The sequence below is a fragment of the Lissotriton vulgaris genome, unplaced genomic scaffold (assembly GCF_964263255.1).
Source record: "Lissotriton vulgaris unplaced genomic scaffold, aLisVul1.2 SCAFFOLD_1323, whole genome shotgun sequence".
Taxonomy (NCBI): Eukaryota; Metazoa; Chordata; class Amphibia; order Caudata; family Salamandridae; genus Lissotriton; species Lissotriton vulgaris.
This window is the reverse complement of record NW_028253179.1, coordinates 588,676-614,938: the sequence shown is the minus strand read 5'-3', so window position 1 is coordinate 614,938 and position 26,263 is coordinate 588,676. Positions and strand designations below refer to the sequence as shown.

General features: G+C 43.7%; 1 protein-coding gene across 1 annotated transcript in view; it reads right to left on the bottom strand.

The window, feature by feature from the left end:
- LOC147661128 (limbin-like) overlaps positions 1–26,263 on the bottom strand; it is a gene marked incomplete at its 3' end in the record, with an annotated part of 233,580 nt that overhangs the window by 56,198 nt on the left and 151,119 nt on the right. Inside the window, exons 7-9 of the mRNA XM_086951303.1 lie at positions 24,047–24,106; positions 22,749–22,883; positions 18,826–18,974 (exon numbers count right to left, since the gene is read on the bottom strand). Of these exons, the coding sequence (XP_086807429.1) occupies positions 18,826–18,974; positions 22,749–22,883; positions 24,047–24,106 (344 nt within the window). The remainder of the gene's footprint in view (positions 1–18,825; positions 18,975–22,748; positions 22,884–24,046; positions 24,107–26,263) is intronic.

Here is a 26,263-nt window from a genome sequence, read left to right as displayed (position 1 = left end):
CTAAACCTTTAAGATCATTAAGTCAAAAGTATATTTATTCATTTCAGAAAATAGGAGTAACTTTCAGAAATTATGTGTAAGTTTTGTCTTATGTGAGAGTCAATCGCTTTAAAGGAATGATTATGCAGCACGTATGGTCTACAATCGACTGCCCATATGCTAAGTGTTATGTTTTTATTATTAGTGTGCACCATGAGGGTTGTATACTGTAAGACAATATGAAGAATAAGGAAAAACGTAGGTGTCTCATACAAGATTGAGATCAGTGGTAAGATATTAATAGTAGAAAATGTAGACACAACAGATATATAACCCAACACTAGAAAACAAATTCTGAAAAGGTGGGTTTGTGGGTTTTCAAGTCCAGCATTTTATTTTTGAATCCTTGACGCTATGCACTAACAGAATTATACATGGCTGCTGCATGGTTTTTGTCACAATTGCACCTGCTACACCTGCCTCACTACAGCATTTTTTTTAAAATCTGCAAAATAAACTGTCCAGCTGATGTACAACTATTCATAACTCATGCTTGTTTTCATCTTCTTCAGAAACTTTGAAAGAATCTAAAGCCTCAAAAACTCTTCTCTCTATACACATTTTAAATAATATCATGGTACCTAACTATCTGTTGGACCTCACCCTCTCTGCAGGGGCACCCCTAAATCCACTCCCTAAAGCATGGTAACATTGGCTTACACCTGATTGGCATATTTGATTTACTTTTAAGTCCATACTTAAGTTGTATACCATACACCCTAGACTGTTAAATTAAACGCTACCTGAGGGTATGCAGCAGGTGTTGTGGCTCCCACTTTAGAAGCTCCTTAAAAAATGTCTCGGGGCTGCCATTGAGCCTATTAGCAGCTTTAAACTGTCAATTCCACTTGGCAAAATAACCTCCTTACCAAGACTTAAATTCCCTTTTTAATACATATAACTAAGGTAGGGCCTAAACAGTCCTTAGGTAAAACCGCATTGTAATTAGAAGGTTAGACATGTATTTTTTTAATTTTACATGTCTTACTAGTGTAAACTCACAAATTCATTTTTGACTAGTGTGAGGCCTATGTCTCCCATAGGATAACATTGGTTAGCTTATTACACTTAATAAGGGCTACGCTTTGATTGGGCACAGGTAGGAAAGTCTTATTTGGTATCTCCAACATTGTTATTTAAAATCCTCTTTAATGGTAAAGTTGGATTTTAAGACCCAAATTGGAAAATGCCACGTTTAGAAAGTTGGCATTTTCCTGCCCTATTTTGTGCCTCTAGGCTGTTCCTGGGTCACATGCCTGGGTGTAGTTGGCAGTTGGCTTCTGTATATTCATCAGAGATATTCACACAATAGAGGGATTAGGTGTGCCTGGACTGGCAATTTCAAAAAGAACAAATGATGGAAGGAATGCTGAACAAAACAAACATTCACCCACAGTCACAGATCTGGGTATAATCCATAATTTGTTTGCTCACCACGCCCCCCCCCAGGTTAGACCCAGCTATATATGCAAATCAGTCTTGACTCTGCTCCCCATGGGAACTGTCCAGCCCGAACTACCAGACCAGGCCATCGCTAGAATGGAAACGAGCATCCTGGGATCAGTTTCGGCATATCACCCCACATCAGCCAGACAAGCTTGAATCCAGTGGCACAGTGAGCATGGGACCCATGTCTAGGCACACCCTTGGCCACTAAGGGCGAACATAGCAAACACATCAAGATGATGGGTGGAGTGCTGAAAAGGTTCAACCACTCACCCCTCAGACAGGAGATCTGGGTTTAATACATCATTTTTTTTTGCTCACTTTATTTTATTTATTTTAAAGGTTTTATATAGAGCTGGCTAGGCCCGGAGGTATCAGAGCGCTTTACATGAGCATCAGATCATAGTTACAGGCTGCATCGTTTCAAGGGTTACACAGTTATTAGAGCATGGCAACATAGTTACTTGTAAGGTGAAGATAAACAATAAGCACAAATACATAAGGGGAAAAAGCAGGCAAGGGGAAAGATTCAGGGGAGGGGGAAGGAGCTGGGGAAGTAGACAGGTAAAGAAGGCGGGAAAGAGGAGGGGAGGGTGAAGGACATCGCAAGGAAAGAGGACTGGAAGGGCGACGGGGACACAAACCGGTAGACGAGTCAAAGCAATGTCCAATGTCCAGTAAGCTGTGATCCCAGGGGAAGTGGTATCATTTCCCTATCTCTGTTGCGGGAGGCTCCCTTTACGCAGTGGACTCTCTCAGAGGGGTCTCTGACATTCCAAGGCCTACATACTGGATCCTTCCCCAATAAGGGGAGAGGGAGTGCTTTGGCAAGGGGTGCCATAACAAACCTCAGCTGTGACTGGCTCCCTTGGCGCAGTGGACTCTCTCAGCGGGTACGCTGAGAGAGTCCAAAGAGGTAGACAAAGGAAGAAAGAGTACTAAATGGGAACAAATTTCATTAACGAGTTATTATATAGCGCTGGCTAGACCCGATGGAATCAGAGTGCTTTACATGAGGGACAATAATGTTGCAAATTACATCAGTTAAAAGTTATGTATGTATCAAGAAAAGCATTTAAAGAACATAGGGGACAAGGTGAATGGAGCAGGAAGGGTAAGGGGATAGGGTAAAGGGGTAGGAGGAAGACAGGATGTAGAGACGAGGGGAAAATCTGCCCAAGGTCCGGCTGGGTAGGTAACGGCAGGGAGGGGGAGTCCACAACCCATCTTCTCTTTAGCTATATGGTAGTTGCACCGGGCATCAGCCAAATCGCTAGGTCTCCACAGAGTGGGGTAGGTTCCACAGGTTCCAAGTCCTGATGTGTAGGCAGGTTAGGGGAAAGGTTCAAGGTCTGGAATTGTTATCCCAGGGAAATAAAACAACGTTTAGGGGACCACTATGGAAGCCATCTTGGGGTCACACAGGGGACTGTACTGTACACAGGTGGCCATCAGTTTGACCTTGTTTGGTGGCATAGGGGCTGTGCTGCGGCATAGGGGATGTGCGGCAAAGGTCACTGGTTTATGGACAGATCTGATCGCAGGAAGGAGCTCTGGGAGGTCCCCTAGGCACTTCTTGCACCCTGCATTGTCACAGGCCTTTCAGTGAATTAAGGGGAGCCTGCAGCCATCTTAATGTCAGGCAGCATGAGGGAGCAGCACGCAGTCAGCGGCAGCGAGGCCCACCATGGAGGGGGAGTAGGAGGGAGGGTGTACTGCCTACCTCTACTCCTGCGGTTGAGTGGTGTAGTCCAGAAAAGCTCTGTGGCCAGATCAGGACCTCAGCGCCATCTTGGAGTCAGGCAAGGTGCCACATGTAGACCTCTGACAGTGCAGAAATCCAAAAGCAGCTAAATGCTTAAAAGGCCTCAGGCTGCTAGGGATGATCGTCCCTAGCCGTGCCCGACCCCCACGCTCTGTGGTGTCTCTTAGGCAGTGAGCACCCTTCAGGGCGCACTTCCAGCTCTCACTTCCAGTCTCGAACCGCCACACGGTCCGCGCAAGAGATAAGGCGGCAGCGCAGGTTAGCACAGGCACAATAAAGCTGTCCCCGTGGAACCAGAGCTCCCGCGGCAATCAACCTCATCTGCGATGGCATCGCTCGTAGGACAGAGGCTGCAAGCAGGTAAGGATTTTGCACCCCCACCGTCTCGCGCCGCTCCCGTCCTCAATGTCGGACGCTCCGGACCCTCATTAAGCTGTTGCTGATGGGCTATAATCCTTTCATAGGGGCATGGGCAAACCGCTCACCACACTCCGCGTCGGCCATATCTCATAGCACAGTGGCTCAGATTATGCTTGGATCTCTATCTGGCCCAAAAACCACTTAGTGCAGCCATTGGGGCGCTGTGGCACCCCGGCGACCGATACCTTCTTCCCCTTCTGGTAATGGCGGCGGGTCCGGGGGGGGGGGATAAGAAGGCAGGTGGATGGACGTAGCCTGTCAAGCTGAATACAGTTTGCCACAGGTTCTCCTCACTGTGTGAGAAGCAAAAAGGAGTCTGCTTCTTCCCGCGCCTCTCAATGCAGCTGATCTGGGGAGGGAAGGTGATGCACGGATTCAGGGGACTCCCATCTGCCAGTTGCAGTGTCCTCCACTATGCACAGGCAGCCCCCGATCATGTCTCAGACACGGATCTCACCAGAAGCATCGGTTCCCCGATTGGACCCAGCCATATACAAATCTTAAGGGACACACATCCTAGCATTCCAAGCATTTATGAAAGGGGGAACTTCTATAAACTTCTCCTACTTCAAAGGGGGCACCAGGTGTAAATGTGACCCTCAGACCCACTCTTCGTTAACTTTCTGGACCGGTGTAAGGACTTTCAGAGGACTGCATGCTCCTGTGGCCTGTTGTGCACTTCATAAGATGGCTTTGCTGCACCAAGAAGTACTGCTTTGGTGCATGAAGCCTGTCCCTAGCCCTCAGAGGTCTTCCCTGCTGCTGTGTCCTGCACTACCACAGTGACTCCAAAGGCTAGTTGACTGGCTTCCTGATCAGAGCCTCAGTAACAGAAACCGCTCCGACCATCCTGAACCCGCACCTGGACACTGCCTGAGTCCTGAGCCTCCAGGTGGTGTCTCTCCAGTCATGGACCTGTGAAAGTGGTGCTAAAGATGCCAAGATAACCCAAATCCAATACTTGGAACTTAGAACATTTTAGAACAAAAAGTGCTCTGAGAACCAAGAGATCAGTGGGACCAACCTCCTTGTTCATATGCTCAAGGTGCATTGTCCATCAGCCTGACTTTGTGGCAGCTCCCGCCACTTTCTTCTCTGCAGCAGCAACTCCTGTTCAGCAACTTCTCACTGAATGTGTATCTTGCCTCATGGAGTCCTTGTTGGCAACAGTCTGCAGCTTTGCCTTGATGGAGATCTTTGACTTTCAAAAAAGATACTAAGTCCAACCTAAGGATTCTTCACTGTGACTTTGACAAGCAGCTCCCCAATCACGAAGCCTCCTCCTAAGACACTGCCAGCTGCCGTGCCCTGCTGAACTTTACCTTCCCAGACATTTTCCTACAAAATTTATTTTAAGTGCAATGGTAAGCAAAGACCGGACCCAATACACTTCATATAGCCAAACCATGATCCATTGTGTTCGGCCATAACTTTAGCGTTTGCCCCGGTCTTGCGTGCTAGATGTCTGTGGTTTGTGCTTTGATCTTTTAGATGATATTTTTCACCTTAAACTTTGCACATTCATTATTCTGGTTCTACCGATTGGGTTTTTGACATTTTAGTGTTAAATAATTTATTAAAATTTACTCCACTTTTTTAAATTGGTGTGTGATTTTTCTTATATTGTGTTTTCACTTTATTACTGTTAGTGTGCTGCATTAATACTTTACAGATTGCCTCAAAGTTAAGCCTGCTTTTGGGCCAACCTACCAGAGGGTTAAGCACAGGTTAATTTTGTGACCTTTGTAGTTCTCCATAATGAGAATTATGACATTCCTTGTCATCGTTTGAGGCCATATTGAGCAAACACAATGCATGGCTCATGTAGCTATATTCTAAAGAAAGGAGACACCTTCTGTGGTTCTAACCACATTTGTGCAACAACGACATTCTGCAAAATTATGATTTTGACCAGTAATATAAGTGTAGCAGTATTGTGCTTTAGGCTAAGAAAGTTTATTCTTAAAAAGGAGTCAACATTCAACGACTTTCTTTTATTTCTTTAATGTTCATGAACAAAGCCTCACCATTGAAAACTGAAGTTTCTACCAGTCGTCTGTTGTCTAGCAAGAAAATATTGATGTAAAGACTGACCTCATTTGCGCGATTTTTACTACTTTTTTCCTTTTTATTACCCTGCTGTTATATTATGTTTCAATTAGGTACTAATTCTGAACTAAAATAGATATTGGAAAAATTATATGCTAATTCATATCTTCTACAAAATCTGCTTTTAAATGTACACTATTTGGATGGCTTGGGAGAGCACTATCCTAATTCAGCTCTGCTAGCTTATTTAGCCATTGTGCAGAAATATTGTTCTTTCCAAGGACCACTTCACTGTATGGGTTTCAACCAGTATTTATCAGTGTCACGGAAATTCTCAAGAGACCTTCTATATTGCAAAGGTATTCTTAAATAAACTACTGTGGTAACTCAGGCAGAGGTGAACACAAGGGCAGGGACAGTGACGAACCGCGAGCTGGGAGCTGGTGTAGTCAAAACATTAACACAAGTAATGTAATTGTTAGAAAAAAAACTAAAAGACGAACAGAAAAAGCATGATGTTGAAGAGCTCATGTTTCTAGAAGAGGATGATCCTAAGTACGACCTAATAAAGTATTTTTGAATTTTTTGTCCAATTAGCAGATCTTCCAGAGCAAGATGTGCTGACGCAGCAGGTGCTGCTTGACACTAGCAGCCTCTCTCTTTAGTGCAGCATGTGCATTACATGACCTGCACGAACAAACGCTTGAATTACACATACGTAGCACAGGAAAAAATTTAATCAGCCATAGCAACTAGAATTACGGCCAGGCGCATGTCTCTTGTGATATGCAAGCGTTCTATGGATTGATATCCTTTGTCTATGGAGACGAGATACATCTTATTTGAGAATTTGTTGTGAATGTGTTTATTGTGTACTGTGACCTAAACAACCAAATGCATATTTTTCAAAATATTTATTTTCGTTTGGGTCAGAAAAACATCAACAGTGAATTAATTTCGCAGATACAGTACTTCTGGCTACAAAATACACACTTTGCATTCAAATTCGTAGGGAATTTGCTTTTTAACACACTCCATATTCAATTTCCCCATTTCCATCTCAAATATGTTTACGTTTCACCAAACAAAAGTCTAGAGCTGACTTCCAGTTTGAAAGACCCTGAGGGATGCTTTGATATAAAAAATCAAATACATAAGCATGGTCTATCTTTCCTGAAAGAACATTTGCAAATCAAGGAGTTTCACACAGGGCGAGCAACAATAACAAAACTAGTGTTTTAGTGGACAGCCAGACCGCAGCGATGTTCTCTCCTGTGGATAAATGTTCTTTTCTGTATTGACTTGAATACAGGCATGGGGGGGTCCTAAACAGATTCAACTGTGAAAAATAAAGCCTCAGACGGATGTATTTCCATACGACAAATCTGCGTCTTTTCAATACCATTTTAACTATACCAGTGGCGTAACACACAATTATGAACCCCCCTCACCCCCTGCAGAATGCGATAAGGGCCCCCTGAGTTATCCATACCTCACAACTACTAATTGGGCTTACGCTGGCTGGAAGGACTGGGGAGCCTTGAAAGGTTGGGGTCGCCCTGCGTTGTAGGGTTCTGAATTATGCCCCTGAACTATACCAAAACATTATCACAAAAAAGTGGTAGTTTTTGAAAAATTGCTAAATGTAAATGTAAATGTAAATGTATAGGCATTTATATAGCGCACTACTTACCCGGAGGGTCCCAAGGCGCTTCGACCGCTGCGAAACCCTTCCTGGCTTCCCTGAGAGATGGTCCCTTAACCACATGGCTGCTGGGCGATTTCCCCCCCTGTGCTGGAAAATGCCATTTTAGTGGCACCATGACGAGCTCAGCTCGTCATCAGCACACGACACCTTTTGGTGATGACGAGCTGAGCTCGTCATCAGCATCGAAAGGGTTAATGGGTATCTCCAGGGTGAGACCAGGCATCCCCGGCGGTCTGGTGGGGCCGTTAGTGAAGATGAGGCAAGCTAATGCCCAGAGTTGCCGAGTGTGATCGCTGATCAGAGTGGGCACCGAGGCGAGAGAATTATCGAGTCCGCTGACCCTGGTCCAGAATCCTGCCGCGCCGGGAATCAAACCCTGGTCCCGGGCCGTCCTCTGCTCTCGGGTCTGCCGCCTTTAACCAGTGAGCCACACTACTTCACTAACAACCCATCAGTACCATGTCAGGGGTTGTCCAGCCAAGTACACGTTTTTCTCGCTCAAGATCTACATAAGGCCCTACACTTTGAGCCTGATTACTGGTTGGGAGAGAGGTATCCCCAAGAGGGATACTGCCTGCCCAATCATGCACTGGGATGTATCAGGTGCAGGCACTGATATTACTGGCTAGTGAGACTGAGTGAGGGTTGGTAGGGGCTTTGGGCCCAACCCATTGGGCTCCTACCCCACAGAGGAAACGTGAAAGGCTCCTCCTTCAGACTCTGCTTAGCCCCCCGAGACTCTCTCCAAGTCTTGGGTAGGCCTTCCTCTCCCATTTAACACCTGCTTACAGCAGGTGTTAATTGTATAGCGAAGTTGTCCAAATAAAGTGAACTCCACATGCAGAAATGGTCCTGGAATTTGGAGGCCACATAGTTTTACCCCATCCCTGGTACAATAACTTGTAATTGCACAGAGAAGAAGCGCACTCACTGTCCAGAAACAGTGATTCCAGAGCTGGTAATCTCGGCATCTCTGCACCATGCAACTCAAAATCAGGCCCCAAGAGTATTATATTACTTGCCAAGTCACTTTAGGGAATGGTCTGAACTCAGTAAAAAGGAACATGCTTCAGCAGCCTGTACAGCACGCATTGGCTCTCTGTCAGATTGCATTAACTTTAAATTCTTAGGCCCAATTCATAAATGCCCCCTTTATTAGGTGCCTCAGTACCAGGTGCTCAGCATCGAATTACAGATTTCCAAAACACAGCGTCATACTTTGCATAAGACAGTGTTAAATGTCCCACCGTACAATCTGAATGACTGAGCACTCCTTCATTCAGAATCCCAGACAATGCAAGAGACATCCAGATATGGTGAGCACTTTACAAATAATGTTATTTATTCCAACAGTCCATCCATCCATCCATCAATACCAGCTAAAAATCATTGAAACCTAATGGGAGCTATCGATAAAGAGTATGCACATGGGCATTGTATATGTTAGTAGTGAAATCTTTTCAATGTACCCTGGAGATATTAACAAAGGGGCCAAAAAACAAGAGCAGATACAAGGGAAACATCCTACAAAAGATGACAAAGAGCACAAGACAGCCTTAATTTTGATAAACTAGATTATAATACTATAAAAACAGGGCTAAACCAGTGGATAGACGTCTGTGACAGACATTAGACACCTCCTCAGAGTGAAAAAGCTCATTTTCCATCAACAAAAGCAAGGAGATAGCAGTTGTACACTAATGTTGCCACAAACGTAATCGAGGTGCACAAAGAATCGCATTTGTCTACTCTCATGTCTTTCCACTTCTACAATGCAACCACTACTTCTGCACCGAGATTATCCTCAGACCACTGGCATGACCGTGTGATTTCTATAAATAACATTTTGAATATCAAACTCAAATATAGCTGCCAGGTTTTACCACAGAGAAATTCAAATACCTCTGAAATCGGTTTATGTAATACTGTGGATACAGTCCACGAAATCAACCACCACTAAGACAAGTCTACTTACTTATGTGATCGGGAATAAATGGACAGAGAAGGTCAGTAATTATGCCTTCTGTGGAGTCACCCTCATCACTAATCCGGGCATCGTTCTATTCATTATCCTTGTAGGCAGTACTGAAAACAACATTGTACCGCAGTGAGGCCACACCAATGAAGAATTGTTAATATTGTGCTTTAGTTCACATCACCACAGGAGATAAAACTCTTAAACAACATCTCCACTTCAGCAGCATACAGAAAATAATAATGCTCCTTGCCCCTGTTTTCTGTCTGTGCGAGATAACTGTCATTATCTCAAGTTATTGTTTGACGATTATTTACCTCCAGGTAAATAAAGGAAACACTCTTGCTCACACAAGCAAAATCCGCTTTCTTCGCGCGGATGTCTTTGTTGAATTCATTGCTGAACCAACTTAAATGCCTGCCAGTCTTGTCGTGCCTTTCAACAAATCACAGCAGCCAGTATGTCTCGCCCTCGGCCTAGTGGCTCCTCCAATACAATCTTCTTGACATTCACTTTTCACACATAACGACCCACATTGCGTTGCTTCCTGGAGACCAATAGACCAGTCCACGTAAAAAAGTGCTCTGGAAATTGTCGAAATGAAATCCACTAAGTGTCGCATGGGGATATTTGCCGTTTTCTTTGGTTCTGTGCTAAATCGGCTATAAGTGCTAGCAAAAACAGGTTAATAACTTTGGTGTAAAGGTGAAATTACAGGATAGGCATGTAGACCCCTAAAAGTTCTTACTACTGCAAGAATCTCTTAACAGAGCAGTTCATTCTTCATTGTCCTCTACATCTTAGGTTTGTTCTTAAAATGTGCCACTCAATGTTCAAAACATGCAATGGGCCAATAAAATACGGATATACAAATATATATATACACACACACACACACACACACACATATATATATATATACATATCAATATATATATATATATATATATATACATATATATATATATACACAGACACACACACACACACACACATATATATATACATATCAATATATATATATATATATATATATATATATATATATATATATATTCAAGCTCCAGAGAGTAGGACTCTCTTAACGGTACAGGCGGTTGCCGCTTGAATCACTCCGTGCAGGTGTGCCTGACGCGTTTCGAAAGCTCCTCAGCTTTCTCTTCAGAGGCTTTCATGGAGATTCACGCTCCCAATTTCAACAATGCACGCCCTCCAATAGGATGATGGTTTTGGCTGAGCATTGTGGGAGCAGTAGTTCTTGTGGATACGGATATTGACTCAGGCAGGGGGTTCCGTCTTAAATCCCTGCTGTTACCCCACATGTTCGATGAGGTGTCTCCTCTTCGAGTGGTCCCCTTCTTTCGGGGAGGTGCAAAGCCCGCGGCAGGACGGCCGCGTTATATTCAAGCTCCAGGGTGTGTCCATCAGTTTGGCTTCGCACTCGACCAACAGCAGCAGAGAGTAGGACTCTCTTAACGGTACAGGCGGTTGCCGCTTGAATCACTCCGTGCAGGTGTGCCTGACGCGTTTCGAAAGCTCCTCAGCTTTCTCTTCAGAGGCTTTCACGGAGATTCACGCTCCCAATTTCAACAATGCACGCCCTCCAATAGGATGATGGTTTTGGCTGAGCATTGTGGGAGCAGTAGTTCTTGTGGATACGGATATTGACTCAGGCAGGGGGTTCCGTCTTAAATCCCTGCTGTTACCCCACATGTTCGATGAGGTGTCTCCTCTTCGAGTGGTCCCCTTCTTTCGGGGAGGTGCAAAGCCCGCGGCAGGACGTCCGCGTTATATTCAAGCTCCAGGGTGTGTCCATCAGTTTGGCTTCGCACTCGACCAACAGCAGCAGAGAGTAGGACTCTCTTAACGGTACAGGCGGTTGCCGCTTGAATCACTCCGTGCAGGTGTGCCTGACGCGTTTCGAAAGCTCCTCAGCTTTCTCTTCAGAGGCTTTCACGGAGATTCACGCTCCCAATTTCAACAATGCACGCCCTCCAATAGGATGATGGTTTTGGCTGAGCATTGTGGGAGCAGTAGTTCTTGTGGATACGGATATTGACTCAGGCAGGGGGTTCCGTCTTAAATCCCTGAGGTGGGGGAGGGGTCCCTATTCGGGCGCCAAAATATCCGTATCCACAAGAACTACTGCTCCCACAATGCTCAGCCAAAACCATCATCCTATTGGAGGGCGTGCATTGTTGAAATTGGGAGCGTGAATCTCCGTGAAAGCCTCTGAAGAGAAAGCTGAGGAGCTTTCGAAACGCGTCAGGCACACCTGCACGGAGTGATTCAAGCGGCAACCGCCTGTACCGTTAAGAGAGTCCTACTCTCTGCTGCTGTTGGTCGAGTGCGAAGCCAAACTGATGGACACACCCTGGAGCTTGAATATAACGCGGCCGTCCTGCCGCGGGCTTTGCACCTCCCCGAAAGAAGGGGACCACTCGAAGAGGAGACACCTCATCGAACATGTGGGGTAACAGCAGGGATTTAAGACGGAACCCCCTGCCTGAGTCAATATCCGTATCCACAAGAACTACTGCTCCCACAATGCTCAGCCAAAACCATCATCCTATTGGAGGGCGTGCATTGTTGAAATTGGGAGCGTGAATCTCCGTGAAAGCCTCTGAAGAGAAAGCTGAGGAGCTTTCGAAACGCGTCAGGCACACCTGCACGGAGTGATTCAAGCGGCAACCGCCTGTACCGTTAAGAGAGTCCTACTCTCTGCTGCTGTTGGTCGAGTGCGAAGCCAAACTGATGGACACACCCTGGAGCTTGAATATAACGCGGCCGTCCTGCCGCGGGCTTTGCACCTCCCCGAAAGAAGGGGACCACTCGAAGAGGAGACACCTCATCGAACATGTGGGGTAACAGCAGGGATTTAAGACGGAACCCCCTGCCTGAGTCAATATCCGTATCCACAAGAACTACTGCTCCCACAATGCTCAGCCAAAACCATCATCCTATTGGAGGGCGTGCATTGTTGAAATTGGGAGCGTGAATCTCCGTGAAAGCCTCTGAAGAGAAAGCTGAGGAGCTTTCGAAACGCGTCAGGCACACCTGCACGGAGTGATTCAAGCGGCAACCGCCTGTACCGTTAAGAGAGTCCTACTCTCTGCTGCTGTTGGTCGAGTGCGAAGCCAAACTGATGGACACACCCTGGAGCTTGAATATAACGCGGCCGTCCTGCCGAGGGCTTTGCACCTCCCCGAAAGAAGGGGACCACTCGAAGAGGAGACACCTCATCGAACATGTGGGGTAACAGCAGGGATTTAAGACGGAACCCCCTGCCTGAGTCAATATCCGTATCCACAAGAACTACTGCTCCCACAATGCTCAGCCAAAACCATCATCCTATTGGAGGGCGTGCATTGTTGAAATTGGGAGCGTGAATCTCCGTGAAAGCCTCTGAAGAGAAAGCTGAGGAGCTTTCGAAACGCGTCAGGCACACCTGCACGGAGTGATTCAAGCGGCAACCGCCTGTACCGTTAAGAGAGTCCTACTCTCTGCTGCTGTTGGTCGAGTGCGAAGCCAAACTGATGGACACACCCTGGAGCTTGAATATAACGCGGCCGTCCTGCCGCGGGCTTTGCACCTCCCCGAAAGAAGGGGACCACTCGAAGAGGAGACACCTCATCGAACATGTGGGGTAACAGCAGGGATTTAAGACGGAACCCCCTGCCTGAGTCAATATCCGTATCCACAAGAACTACTGCTCCCACAATGCTCAGCCAAAACCATCATCCTATTGGAGGGCGTGCATTGTTGAAATTGGGAGCGTGAATCTCCGTGAAAGCCTCTGAAGAGAAAGCTGAGGAGCTTTCGAAACGCGTCAGGCACACCTGCACGGAGTGATTCAAGCGGCAACCGCCTGTACCGTTAAGAGAGTCCTACTCTCTGCTGCTGTTGGTCGAGTGCGAAGCCAAACTGATGGACACACCCTGGAGCTTGAATATATATATATATATATATATATATATATATATATATATATATATATATATATATATATATATATATATATATCCGCTCCACTCGCACCAGCCTGTCGCACTCAGAGGCGGGTGCCTGCCAGTCGGGGGTGCACCCGACGTCAATAACTGCTCCAACAATCCCTCCCCGCAATCCTCGGGAAACAGGAGGCAGCACTCCAAAGGCAGGTTACACAAAATAAATTTAATATCTCACAAAGCGCTTTCGGCACTTGCCCTTCGTCAGTGATGAGACGCTGACCACAAACATCAACGTGTATTTATTAAACACCCGCGTTGCTCGGGTAGTAAACACAAAGATAGGACTATCATAACAAAACGGAAAAGTGGCGGTCGCCATCTTGGAGTGATTAATATCGCAATGTGTATATGCTGTCAATAATACCTCAATGTATATCAAATTTAGAAAAAGCACACAATGCGCCAGTGTAAATCATAAAATCACGCCCTGAATGGGCCAGTACAGTTACAGACGACGTCTGTCCATTCATAGTGGGTAAAGTATGCAGTGTTAAAGTAAGATGGGGAATCAAAATTGATCCCAAGCGCCATATGACTACAGTATTAACACAAACTATAGTCCCATATTCTTCTTTGTGTTATAAAGCCCTGGATGGGCATAAATTCATCATCATTTCTGCAACGTGACACAATCATCATGGAAAAAATTCATTAGAAATTCATTCTTCATACTTATTGATAACAATTAAAGAACGTGAGACAATGTTACTGTCGATTCAAATTAAATCATCCCAGGTGTACAGCTAGGTCCTCATGCATGTTCAGTCCAGTTGGTATTTTACTCAACAAGTCTATAATGTACCTTGATTCCAGCCTCCTTAACTTTAAGAGTCTGTCACCACCCCTGACACTCACAGGGACAGAGTCCAAGCAGAAGAAAGTGAGCAATTCTCTGTTGCGTGCATGCTCTTTATCGAAATGTCTCGCAACAGGATAACTGACGTCTGCATTCTGGATCGCTCTCTGGTGTTCTAGTATCCGCAGCTTGACCGGATTGGTAGTACTGCCCACATACCTTCTGCCACAAGGACATGTGAGGCAGTACACCACATAAGGCGTGGTACATGTGAGGAATTTTGAGATTCTCTTAGGCTCCTTTACACCTGGAATGCTGTACTGAGTTACACGTTTACTTCCCTTGCATGCCTTGCATCGTCCGCAGGGAAAGAAACCTCTCATAGGTTCAATTTTGGGTTTGGGTTTCAATTCATCATGGTGACTATGTACCAAATACTCTTTAAGTGCTCTTGCTTTTCTAAATGTGATCAGAGGATGGGAGGGCAGATCTTGCTTGATAACATTATCCGTCATCAGAATGTTCCAATGTTTACGCAAGATGCGTTTGATGTCTCCAGAATTCCTTGAATATGTAGTTATTAATCGGAATTGCCCAGACTCGGAATTGTTATCCTTATCATGAGTTTTATCTTCCAGCAACTTGCTCCTATCAAGGTTCTCAACTTTATTCAGTGCTTGTTTTAATGTAGTCGCATTATATCCTCTTGCTTTGAACATTTGTATGCAATTGCCGGCTGCTTTTTTGAACTCATTGTCCTTAGTATTGTTTCTCCTTATCCTTAAGAGCTCACCATAGGGTATACTGTTGACCAAACTCTTAGGATGCCCGCTGGTTGCATATAGTGTTGAATTCCCTGCGGTAGCCTTTCGAAAAAGTTTGGTATGCAGATTGCCTTCTTCAATGAAAATAGTCAGATCTAAGTAATTCACTTCCTTTTGGCTAATTTCTCCTGTGAATTTCAAGTTGTTATCATTGTTATTTAGTACCTCCAGATATTCTTCAGCTAACTCTACTGAGCCTTCGATGATGATGAACAGGTCGTCTATATAACGATACCAACATCTCACCAGTTCGTTCCATTTGCTGTTGGTATTGGACCAGGCCACCCGCTCCTCCCAATGCCCCACGAATAAATTCGCGAAGCTAGGGGCCGAGCAAGTGCCCATCGCCACGCCTGTTAGCTGCTTGTAGAGGTTCGTTCCAAAAAGGAAGATGTTATTCTCAAGGCAAAATCTTAGAAATTCAATCAACATTTTATTATGTTCGTAATATTTCACTGGCCTACTTTCCAGGAACCAGGAAACAGCTTGTAGCACTTCTTCATGCTCAATGCACGTGTACAAGCTGGCAATGTCGATGACCATCATAGTGTACCCATCTAGCCAAACCATCTTTTCAATACAGTTCAAGAAGTGTTTCGTATCCTTCAGATAGGATTTCAAATTGACAACATTGGGAGAAAGAAAAGAGTCCACATATATAGACAGATTTTCAGTCAAGCTACCCTGAGAGGCTACAATCGGCCTCCCGGGGGGATTCACCGGATCCTTATGTATCTTGGGTAGATAGTAAAAGGTCGGGGTTACTGGATTTAGGCATCTCAGAAACAAATGTTCATTCCCATTCAGCATGTTGCTGTTATACCACTTTAGTATCATGTCATGGTAGTCTTTGATGCTCTTATTATATGTAGATTCGTTCACCCTTGCATATGTTTTGGGGTCATTCAATTGCCGCAGTGCTTCTTGTTCATACTGCAGTTTGGTTAGCAGCACAATATTTCCTCCTTTATCCGAGGGTTTGCACACCAGGGACGAATCATCACAGAGCTTCTTTAAAGCCATTCTTTGCTTGTAGGTGAAATTAGATCTTCCATAGTCAATTCCATGTTTGCATCTGAGAGTTTTTAAATCCTGAATGACTGCTTCAGAAAATGTGTCTATGGCGTCCGCTCCCATCATTGGCATGAAAGTGGAACTCGGTTTGAAGTTCGTTGCACCCCCTCTTTGCTGTACTTTCATTTGTGTCAACATCTGTGTGTTTCTTAGGTTGACAATGTCATCTTCTTCTATCTCCCTTCTCAATTCTTCCAAAGATCGAATGCCCACAAGATCTTTGCATAGCAATATGCTTTCTTCTGTGTCACCGGCAGCCGCCGGTTTGGGTAAGGGAGGTTTCAGTTTGAAGTATTTGTACAGCTTTAATTTGCGGGTGTACTTAAATAGATCTATTCGTGTCTGTGTAAACTCGAAGTTCTTTTCAGGGCAAAAAGTGAGTCCCAGTTTCAAAATATTTTGTTCCTCAGTAGTCAGGATTTTGGGTGTCAAGTTCACGATTGTGAGATTATCTGCAGTGCTTATGTCTTCTTCTTGGAGGCACTCTTCATGCTCCTTGTTACGGGTGGCGAGCCTACGGTTTTTGTGGCTCCAGCCCCCCGCCTCATCTTCCTCTTTGTGTTCTTCTTTCCGGGGGTTTGCCCCTGCCCCCTGGATACTGTTTTGTGCGCATAACTTGATACTCCTCCTGAAAACCCGAAGGCTCGGTTGCATCTTCCTGACCATCCTCGCTGGATACCTCTTCTCCAGTTAACGATGATTCGGAGGTTTCAGGCACGGGAATACTTGTCCCGGATTGCTTCTTCTTTTTCATTTTTAATTCTTTGCGTGGTTGGTCATACTTTTTTGAGAAGGTGAGTACTCTTCCCATCCGATAGTCTTTTTCATCCCTCTCAAATTTTTCTTCCTTTCTCGATTTGATCTTCTCTTCATACTTCTTCAATCTTTTCTTCATTGCCTCACGTTTTTCTTCCAATTTGGATTGATCCTGCTCTTTGGAAAGGTCATGTTCAATATCTTTAATCTCCGCCAAGGCTTTCTCTCTATCAGACCAGGCAAAGCGTACCAATATCATTAAGCTGCCCTTACATGACTGGGCAGTGTGCTCTGCCCATGCGTCCAATAACTGTGGGTCAGGGTTTTATATATATATATATATTATATATATATATACACACACAGACACACAGACACACACACACACACACACACACACACACATATATATATATACGCACACACGTAAATTTAAAGTGAAAAAACATTGAAATTCACAACACATTATGGTTAGGACTGCACACAATCATAACTCGCACAGCAGCCCTAAATTGCAGACAAAAATCCCTGATGTGACAGATGCAATTACAAATGTCATAAATAATCTTACAGATGAGATTACATATCATATTACCCCTGAAAGAAAGGGCTACGAATGTACTATTATTTATTGGTTTGTGTATGCATTTTCATTTAATTATGATGTGCTTTTAGGTTATTAGGTGTCATTTTTTACCTATTGGTATGAATATTTTGAAGTTATAAGAGTTGCATCAGGTGTATGAGTTATGGTTTGCCTGGCTGGTGTACGAGTTACGGTTTGGGGTTGAAACAAAAATGTGCACATTTCTGTGTTTTTTCTATTTTGGTTTGCAACAATAACTGTTCTTTAACTAATATAATTTATAAGTGTGTGGGTATAAATCAGCCGCGGCCCGTGGAGGGAGTTCTGTGGGGCAGACAGGCAGGGCGGGGTTGGGGGTGGTAAACACCAGAATATAGATGATTGCAGGTAAGTAAACAATTAAATTAATAAAACGAATTTCGTAGCACGCCCTGGGTCGCATTTTGCGATGCAGGGCGCGCAACGAAATTCGTTTTTGAATTAACAAATGCAGGTATAAACCAAACATATTTAGCCATTTATTAGACAAGCTTGTACAGTGCCGGCTCCTCCGCTAAGGCTGAGGAGCGTCGCCCCACTGCCTTGAAGTAACAAAAGAAAGGAAAAAATATAATTATAATAACTAATGTTATTATCATTAAATTTTTTCCTCCTGCTGCAGCAGCTTCCATGAGGGCGCCGGGCTGCAGAGCAGAGAAGGAGCGGTACAACCCTCCCAAGAGCGCAATGACTGTTTGATCGGCCTTCTCGGGCCACCCAAAACGGTTATGTGCACTTTCCCTCTTCTCAATGCAGGTTGCATTACAGCCTGCATGGAGAACATGCCCTCCCCTCCAGCCCCGGGTCGAGCACCGTGTCACGGCGCTCAGACCAATCACAACGCTGCACTGCAGCATTGTGATTGGCTGCAGGAAGTGTGGGATCCCTGGTGGCCAGGAGGTAAGTGATTTTTTTCTTAATTCCACGATCCCCCATCCTCCCACCCACCCCACCGCTGCTACCAGGTAGCAGCTGTGATTGAGGTAGTCATTAGCTAAGTGACAGGTGTAAGTCTGTAATTGCTTACTAGCAGTCTATATTAAGTGGGTGAAAAAAATCCATTGGTCACATAATTAAACCACTCTGTTAATAGAACATGAATAGTTAGCGAAGATTGGGGAAATATTTACATTTTATTCAGCATTTCAGATTTCATTAAATTCTCTCTGAAAGGTGTGGGCTGCTCTTCTCCAAGATTCCTTAAAAATATTTTACACTTTAAAATGTATATGCAAGAATTAACGCAACGGGTCTGAAAGCTCAACATACACTTATGTGCCCAATAAAATATCCATGGGATGCAAAGTAGAGATCTAAAACATAAATGCAGTGTCTTACTCTTCCAAAGCTTGAAGCATGTTTTCTGTTTCTTCAAAGGCAAGTATGTCAAGTAGATTGTCACTCTTAATAAAATCTTCAATCTTTGAATCTGAAAAATCCAAATGCGATGGCTCCAGAGCTTTTCTTTGAGAGGTACTGCTGTTTTCCTACAGAATATCAGTAAATTAACATAATTACTTGTAGGTAAACACCAACAATAGCAATGATTGATACAAAAACAGACACATCAAGTAGGTATTCCATGAAACAAATTCATCTTCCTCTGCAAAGGGAACATGTGAAGTGGTTTATAAGGAGGAGCAACAACTCTTGTGAGAACAATGTTGAGGTTCCACACTGGGGCAGGTGGTGCTCTGGGTGGGATTACCTTTTTCAGGCCCTACACGAAGGCCTTAAACTGGAACCTTGAAGAGTGATGTGTGTTCCCTATTCTGAAGATAAGCAGCAATGGTGGCTGAATGAAGTCTGATGGAAGAATAAGCAAGGACTGACTTCTGCAAGTGAATCGAATAACAGTCAGGGATACAGGGATCAAGTTTGGGCCTCTGAACAAAGTACCTGAAATTCTGGTTTGAGAAGCGTTGTGATATCGCGCATCAAGGATGTGTTGCGCAGCAGCAGCTCTAACGAGCTGCAGGGCTGTGATGTGGAGTTCTGCATCATTGTTGAGGATATTGTCAACGAGAGGCTTGTGTTGCGAATGCCTGCGTAGAGGATGTGTAGCGTGCCGCAGTTGCCAGTAAGCTGTAGGCTGCGATTCAAGGTCCTGTGTAGGGGATGCGTCGCACTGCAGCACCTTTGTATAGGCTGCAAGGAGATAAGTTACGCTGTGCTGGTTCAGCTCACATACAGGACCAGAGATGGGATGGCATTGCACCTTTAGCCCAACCTCCAAGGGTCTAGGACTGGTGTGGCACCATGTGCAGGGACAAGACTCATCGGAGACCGTCCTGGTGCGGAGTTCAAGGTGGTTGGAGACTTTTCTGTCCTAAACGTTCTGGTCTGACCAGCTAACTAGCTCATTGAGTCACTCTCGTGGTCCTCGGATCAAGACACATGTGCAGGTCCTTTCTCTCAGGTAGCATGGCATCAGGGAGCAGTCCTTCTTGGGTAGCAGCACAGCATTCCTACCGAGTCTTCCACAGGTCCAGAGGTATACTGAAGTGTTGAGTCTGAGGTCTGATATTTATACATGGTTCCCACTTCAAAGTAGGAGGTTCTGGAGATTTCCAGAGGCATTTTGAATTTCCTGCCTCACTTCCCTAGTGCTCCAGCTTGTCTGTGGTCACAAAAGACTAGCGTGAAAACCCTTTGTGAGTTTTCTGGGCACTTTGTTATGTGCATGTGTGGTAGGAGGCACAAAATAGTTGAGACAAAAAAATGCCAACTTGTGGCATATGGGAGGAATATGACATGGGTAAGGGGAGGTTTTCCAGTGGGTTGGGAGTCACGATGATTTTTAGGTTCATAGTATATTGAGGACAAACACAGTTTTGGGTGACAGAGGAGGGTGCATGGGACAGGAAGCTTTAGTATTTGGATCATGTTTAATTCAAATTGGGGTCACTGAGGGGTTTATGAGTTTCTGAAAATAAGGGTTTTTTAACACTTGAATAATGACTTTAATGAAATGTGTGGTAAATCTGTTCATTTTATTTGTTTTAGTAAACCCCTGACGAAGAGCCAGGAAGGCTCGAAATGCATTGGGTATTTCCATAATAGGTCAACTTCAAATTGTGATTGATTTGCTCGTACCATTGTACAAAGCCTTGAATGGCATGCAACTAGTATTGGAAGAGTTAAATAAAGATTGCAGATCTAATTACACTGTCTCCGCTGTGATGAAGAGAAATAGTGCATGGATTTAACATTGGATTTTCAAAAAAGGTCATGTTTACTGGAGTTTAAATTGGAATACTTGGATTAATGAAATATATTTGCGGGGCTGAATCCCACTTTTTGCAGTGCGACAGTGAGGGCGCAAGAGAAGTGTTCTTTTCTGAAAACTTTCTAAAATGGGCATTTTCAGAATTGTGACTAAAAATCTGACTTTATCATTAAAAAGGATTTTCAATGTCAATTTATTTACACCAAAATCAAGATTCCTACCTGCTCCCAACTGAAAGCTATCACTTGTTAAGTGTAATAAGTTAACCCAATGTTATCCTATGGGAGAAGCAGGCCTTGCAGTTGCGAAAATCGAATATAAGAGTTTTTCACTAACAGGACATGTAAAAGTTCAAATGTACATGTCCAGCTGTACAACTACAGTGAACCGTGCCCTTTGGGTTGTTTTGGGCCTACCTTATGAGTGACATATATGTATTGTAAAACAAAGGTTTAGGCCTGGTAAAAAGTTTTTTGCCAGGTCAAAAGGACAGTTTAACACTACACACACAGGCTGCCATTGAAAGGCTACTCAAGTGGGTTGCACAATCAGTGCTGCAGACCTACTGGTAACATTTAAGTTACAGGCCCTAGGTACATGTAGTACCACTTTATTATGGACTTACAAGTAAACTAAATGTGCCAATTGGGTGTAAGCCAAATTCATCATGTTTAAATGAGAGATCACAAACATGTTACCACTGATTAGCAGTGTTAAAGTGCACAGAGTCCTAAGGTCTAGGGAGAGGATGTAGCCTTATGACTAGAGTGGTCGACCCCGAAGATGGGGAACCATGTATAAGTCTCGGCAATGACGCTCAACATCCTGTGATTCTGGGTAAATCACTTCATCTTCCTGTGGCTGACTAAAATGAATGTGTCCTTGTGTAACGAAACTGGTGCTTATGTAAAGCGCTCTGATACCCGATACCGAGCCGCTCCGTCATAAGCATCGGCTGAGCTGTGCTCATGACGGAGCGGTTCCGTCATGGCCCTGCCGCCGCGCCTGCGCGGCGCAGATTTCGCGCCTACGCGGCGCGTTCTATTGAGCGGGCGGGGCCATGACGGAACCGCTCCGTCATGAGCACAGCGCAACCGCGGCTCGTGACGGAGCGGCTCCGTCATGAGCATGTGGCCGCCGCTCTGCCCCCCCACAGGTACCTGAGCTGAGATAGGGTGATGCATACAGCTGAACCAGACATTAAAAAATAAAAAAATTAAAATCTTATAATGGAGCCAATGCCCATGCACACTACCAGTAATAAGTGGAGTCAGTATACCGCGAAGAAAAATAAGTTGCACATATTTGAACCCAACAGTAGATAGCAGGAGTATGCACAGACTGTGTATCTACTGCTACACATATCAAGCAATATGTTTTCATAAAGTATTAAAAGAACAAGCCAAAACTGTAGGCCTAAAATCACATACAAAAGGATGCATACATTTGTTAGGCTTGCTTTCAAAAATACGTTCTGGGATTGGACCTTTCTTATGATACTAGGGCTGCTGCTTATGACTCTTTAGTGGGATGTTCTGTAACACAGGAAACAAAAAACTCTAGCATCTAAGATCAAACGTTGCAATTTGCGACTCCAATGAGGTTATGGCCCTTATGTATTAACACATTTCTCATAGGCAGAGAATGGGTAAAACACTTTGATACATCACGAGCTACATTCCTAAACTTCACCAGTAGGGCTTAGGCTAAATTCTGGAGATTGACAATACCTGTATAATACTGGAAAAGTAATTATTAGGAATTGCTCCACCCACTCCAACTGATTAAAAAGTTTGATCTTGCTTTGGTTAAGGGAACACCTATGAAGAAGTCAGCTACAACTGCAGGATACAACTTTGCGATTTAGTATTTAAACAGAGATTTGAGTCATTTTCTTAAATTGGGTGCCTATGATTCACAATATGTTGGTAATTAGAAGGAGTTTAAAAGTGGAACAAGACTACAATCAGTGAGAGCGAATCAGAAGGTACTTACACGCAGTTGAATGTAAGGAAGTGAGAAGAGGACTTACCGATATTTCCCTAGAAACACAGCACTTTCTCACTCTGCACTGAAAAATGACAATAAACGTAATGCAGGTCAAGAAGAGTGAAGCAAAAAAGGCAATGATAAATCCAGCGCCATGCAATCCATGGTCAGGTGAAACCTGCAGAAACAAACAGGCACAACATTTTCAGGGTTGCAAGCAGCAAAACAAATCCAAAAATTAATATAGAAGTACATTCCATACCTTCATCTGGATGAAGGACATACCCAGGTCCAATTTAATTTCACCTTCTGTTAACTTAATTTCTTAAATAGGATGCAACTGTCACATCCACAGTAGTCACGGCAATGTCCAGCAGTTTTGGTAACCAAATATCCATGTCTGCATAAAACCTTGTTGTGTAGCAACAACACAAGGTATCAGCTGCGAGCCGACAATACACAACAGGGAGCCTTCAGCATGTGAAGAAATTCAACGAACTATGCAAACATAATACTACTCGCAATCGAGCTAACAAAATAGTTTAGGGGTTTAATTTTACTTTAGAGATACCAGACAATTTAAAGAAAGATATATACATTTAAAAAGTGGAAAGTTTCCTTTTATGGAGTAACCAATAATTAAGTTTCACTTGTTCTAAAAAAAATAATGGAAATGCCTCATCCTTTCTAGTAACACTTTACTGGTAATCATTAGCTCCCCTTCCTCCAGACCTTTAGCAAGTTCCAGTAACAAATCAGGATCCTGGAATACAATTCGTAAAGTTAAAAAAATGAAGGATGCATGAACGAACATTGTTAGCCACTGCCTCCCTTTATGTACTTGCTATGTATCTATGCCGGCTACTCAGGGCAGAATAATCTGGAAATAATCCGGACCAACCAAGTCATTATGACAAGTAATTTGCACTCAGTAACACTTGCAGTCTACTACTTCCAAACTCCTGTAAGATTGTCAGGCATGTGCAGCAGTGCCTTTCTGTGCATGGGCTAAGAGTCAAATAGGCTGATCCGAAGTAAATGATTGCAAAAGAGTAAATGAGGAGAGAAGGCTTGAATCAGCAGCAGAGCATACAGAAACAGCTAGATGGTATTTGCTCCATTCTTGCACCAGTGCAAAATTTACGTAATCTGATCCCAAATAAAAGTGACCTTCATCTGGTAACAGTGCACTAGTGTAGTCACTCAGTGAATGCTTACCACCATTAAGAGTAAAAGTAGCAGGGAAAGAGAAACGTTAGAAAACAGTAATTACCTGCACTAGGGGACACGGACACATGAAAAATACATGTAAATACTCTTAAGGTGGTTCGCATGAATTACCTTCGGATTTTCTTGCACTGTTATATTGAATGAGGTCACCAGAGAGATTCGCTGAGTGCCCTGTGAAAGCAAAACAAAGGTTATGGGTTAGGTTGAATTGTAATTTTACATTGTTTGGTCACCATCATTGTTGTATACTGCATATGCTGGTCATTATCTCTGACCACGAGATGGCACGTGGCTTTACCTGTGACATCTCGTGTCAGTCTCTTTCTGTTGTGCACATGCACATGACTGCATCTTTCAAATATGTAGGCTTGGGTTTGTGTTTGGAATGATGGGTTATTAACTGTTGCACTGGACTTACTCCAGACGTGTTTCCAATAAACTCCTGCTTCATCAAGCTTCCTGAGTCCTCCTGTCTTTCCTACACTGGCGACGAGGGAAAAAGGACTTTATCTTCGTTTTCTAGAAGATTTCGTTAACATTTTTTTTTTTATTAAAAAAAAAAAAAAAAAAGGATAATTTTCATTTCGAATTTATTTCCGACCTACTGAATCAGCAGATTTCCACAGCGACTCAAGCGGACTCTCACAGCAACTCCAGCGACTCGCTCTTCCATTTTCGGAGGTATTTGAATCAATTTATATCGCTTTGAAGGTTTTGAAGAGTTGTCTCCAGCGCGAGTTCCCAGCGCGAGTCCCTGCCTGCTCGGGCTTCAGCCTGCACGCGCGCATGCGCGAACTACGTGAGAAGTGACTCCACGTCATACGCTGCCAAAACAAGGCCATTTCTTCTAAAAAGAAAGCAATTTCCATGGCGGCCATCTTAAATTGGTAAACTTTTATCGGATTGTGTTTCTTCTCATCGTTTTTTTTACTTTTAAAACCGTTTTGCTTCCTGGAATTTATTCAACACGATGGTCTCTCAACTCGACCTCATTTAAAGGTATTATTTCATTCTACACAATTGTTTTTCAATCCAGTCTTCTATTTAAAGGTATTCTTGGTATTTTTTTTTTTTTTTAGATTTCATTTTCTTACACATCAAAATAATTGTTTTACATCAAACATTTTGACATGAGTGGAATTGTTCCTCCTCCTTCGTTTTTGGCTAATAAAGGTGATCCCCCCATGGAGTGGGAAATATGGGAACCTGTTTTCTTAGCCTATGTTGAGGTCATGGATGGCACTGAATGTGAACCTGAGAGGAAATTATCTCTTTTAAAACATTGCCTTGGGGGAATTGGATTAAAAGAATTCGTCACTCTTCCAGCCTTAACCAATCCTGGAGAAAAAGATGTGTATGAATGTGCAGCTGAACAATTAAAAATCAGATTTGGAAAGAAAAAGAACATTGTTATGGAGAGATTTATTTTCTACTCTCGCAAACAATCTGCAGATGAACCGATTGATGATTTTGTATCATCTCTCAGCTCTCTTGCCGTAACGTGTGATTTTGAACATATAACCTATGAACAGGTATTAAGAGATCAAATACTGATGAGAACGAATAATAAAAAGGTCCAGGAAAGACTTTGGACAACCTCGGATATGTCTCTAAATGCAGCCATTGACATTGCCAGGTTGATTGAACATTCCGAGAAGTTTGTAAAGGAGATAAGAGGGAGCGAAAAAGGAGATGTTTTTAGCGTTTCCAAAGAAGGAGAGAAATTTAGGAAACCGTTTACTTTTAAAAATGACTTTGCTAATATTAAGAGTGACTCAAAATTTAATGGAACTTGAACAGAGTTTCTATATTTAAAGGCCAAGATACGCGTGTGTCAAAGGATGGCAGTAGCACTTTATTCAAAGGCAGTGATGCTGTTGTGTCAAGCGATGATAGCAATGTTTTTCTTGACTTTGAATCTGACAGTGGGATTTCTGGAAATGTAGGAACTACTTCAGGGTGTCTTTTGAGTGAGAATGGGAACCCTAAGGTTGTAAGGACCACTCCTTTTATTGTGGCCTCAAAAAGTTGTCCTAGGCCTCACCGCCTCCCTGAAAGATACAAGGACTTTGTCATGAATTAAGATCTTAGGATTGTATAGGTTAGGTTGTTTTTTTTTTTGTTTTTTTTTTATTTACAGGAAGGGAGGTGTGTTGTATACTGCATATGCTGTTCATTATCTCTGACCACGAGATGGCACGTGGCTTTACCTGTGACATCTCGTGTCAGTCTCTTTCTGTTGTGCACATGCACATGACTGCATCTTTCAAATATGTAGGCTTGGGTTTGTGTTTGGAATGATGGGTTATTAACTGTTGCACTGGACTT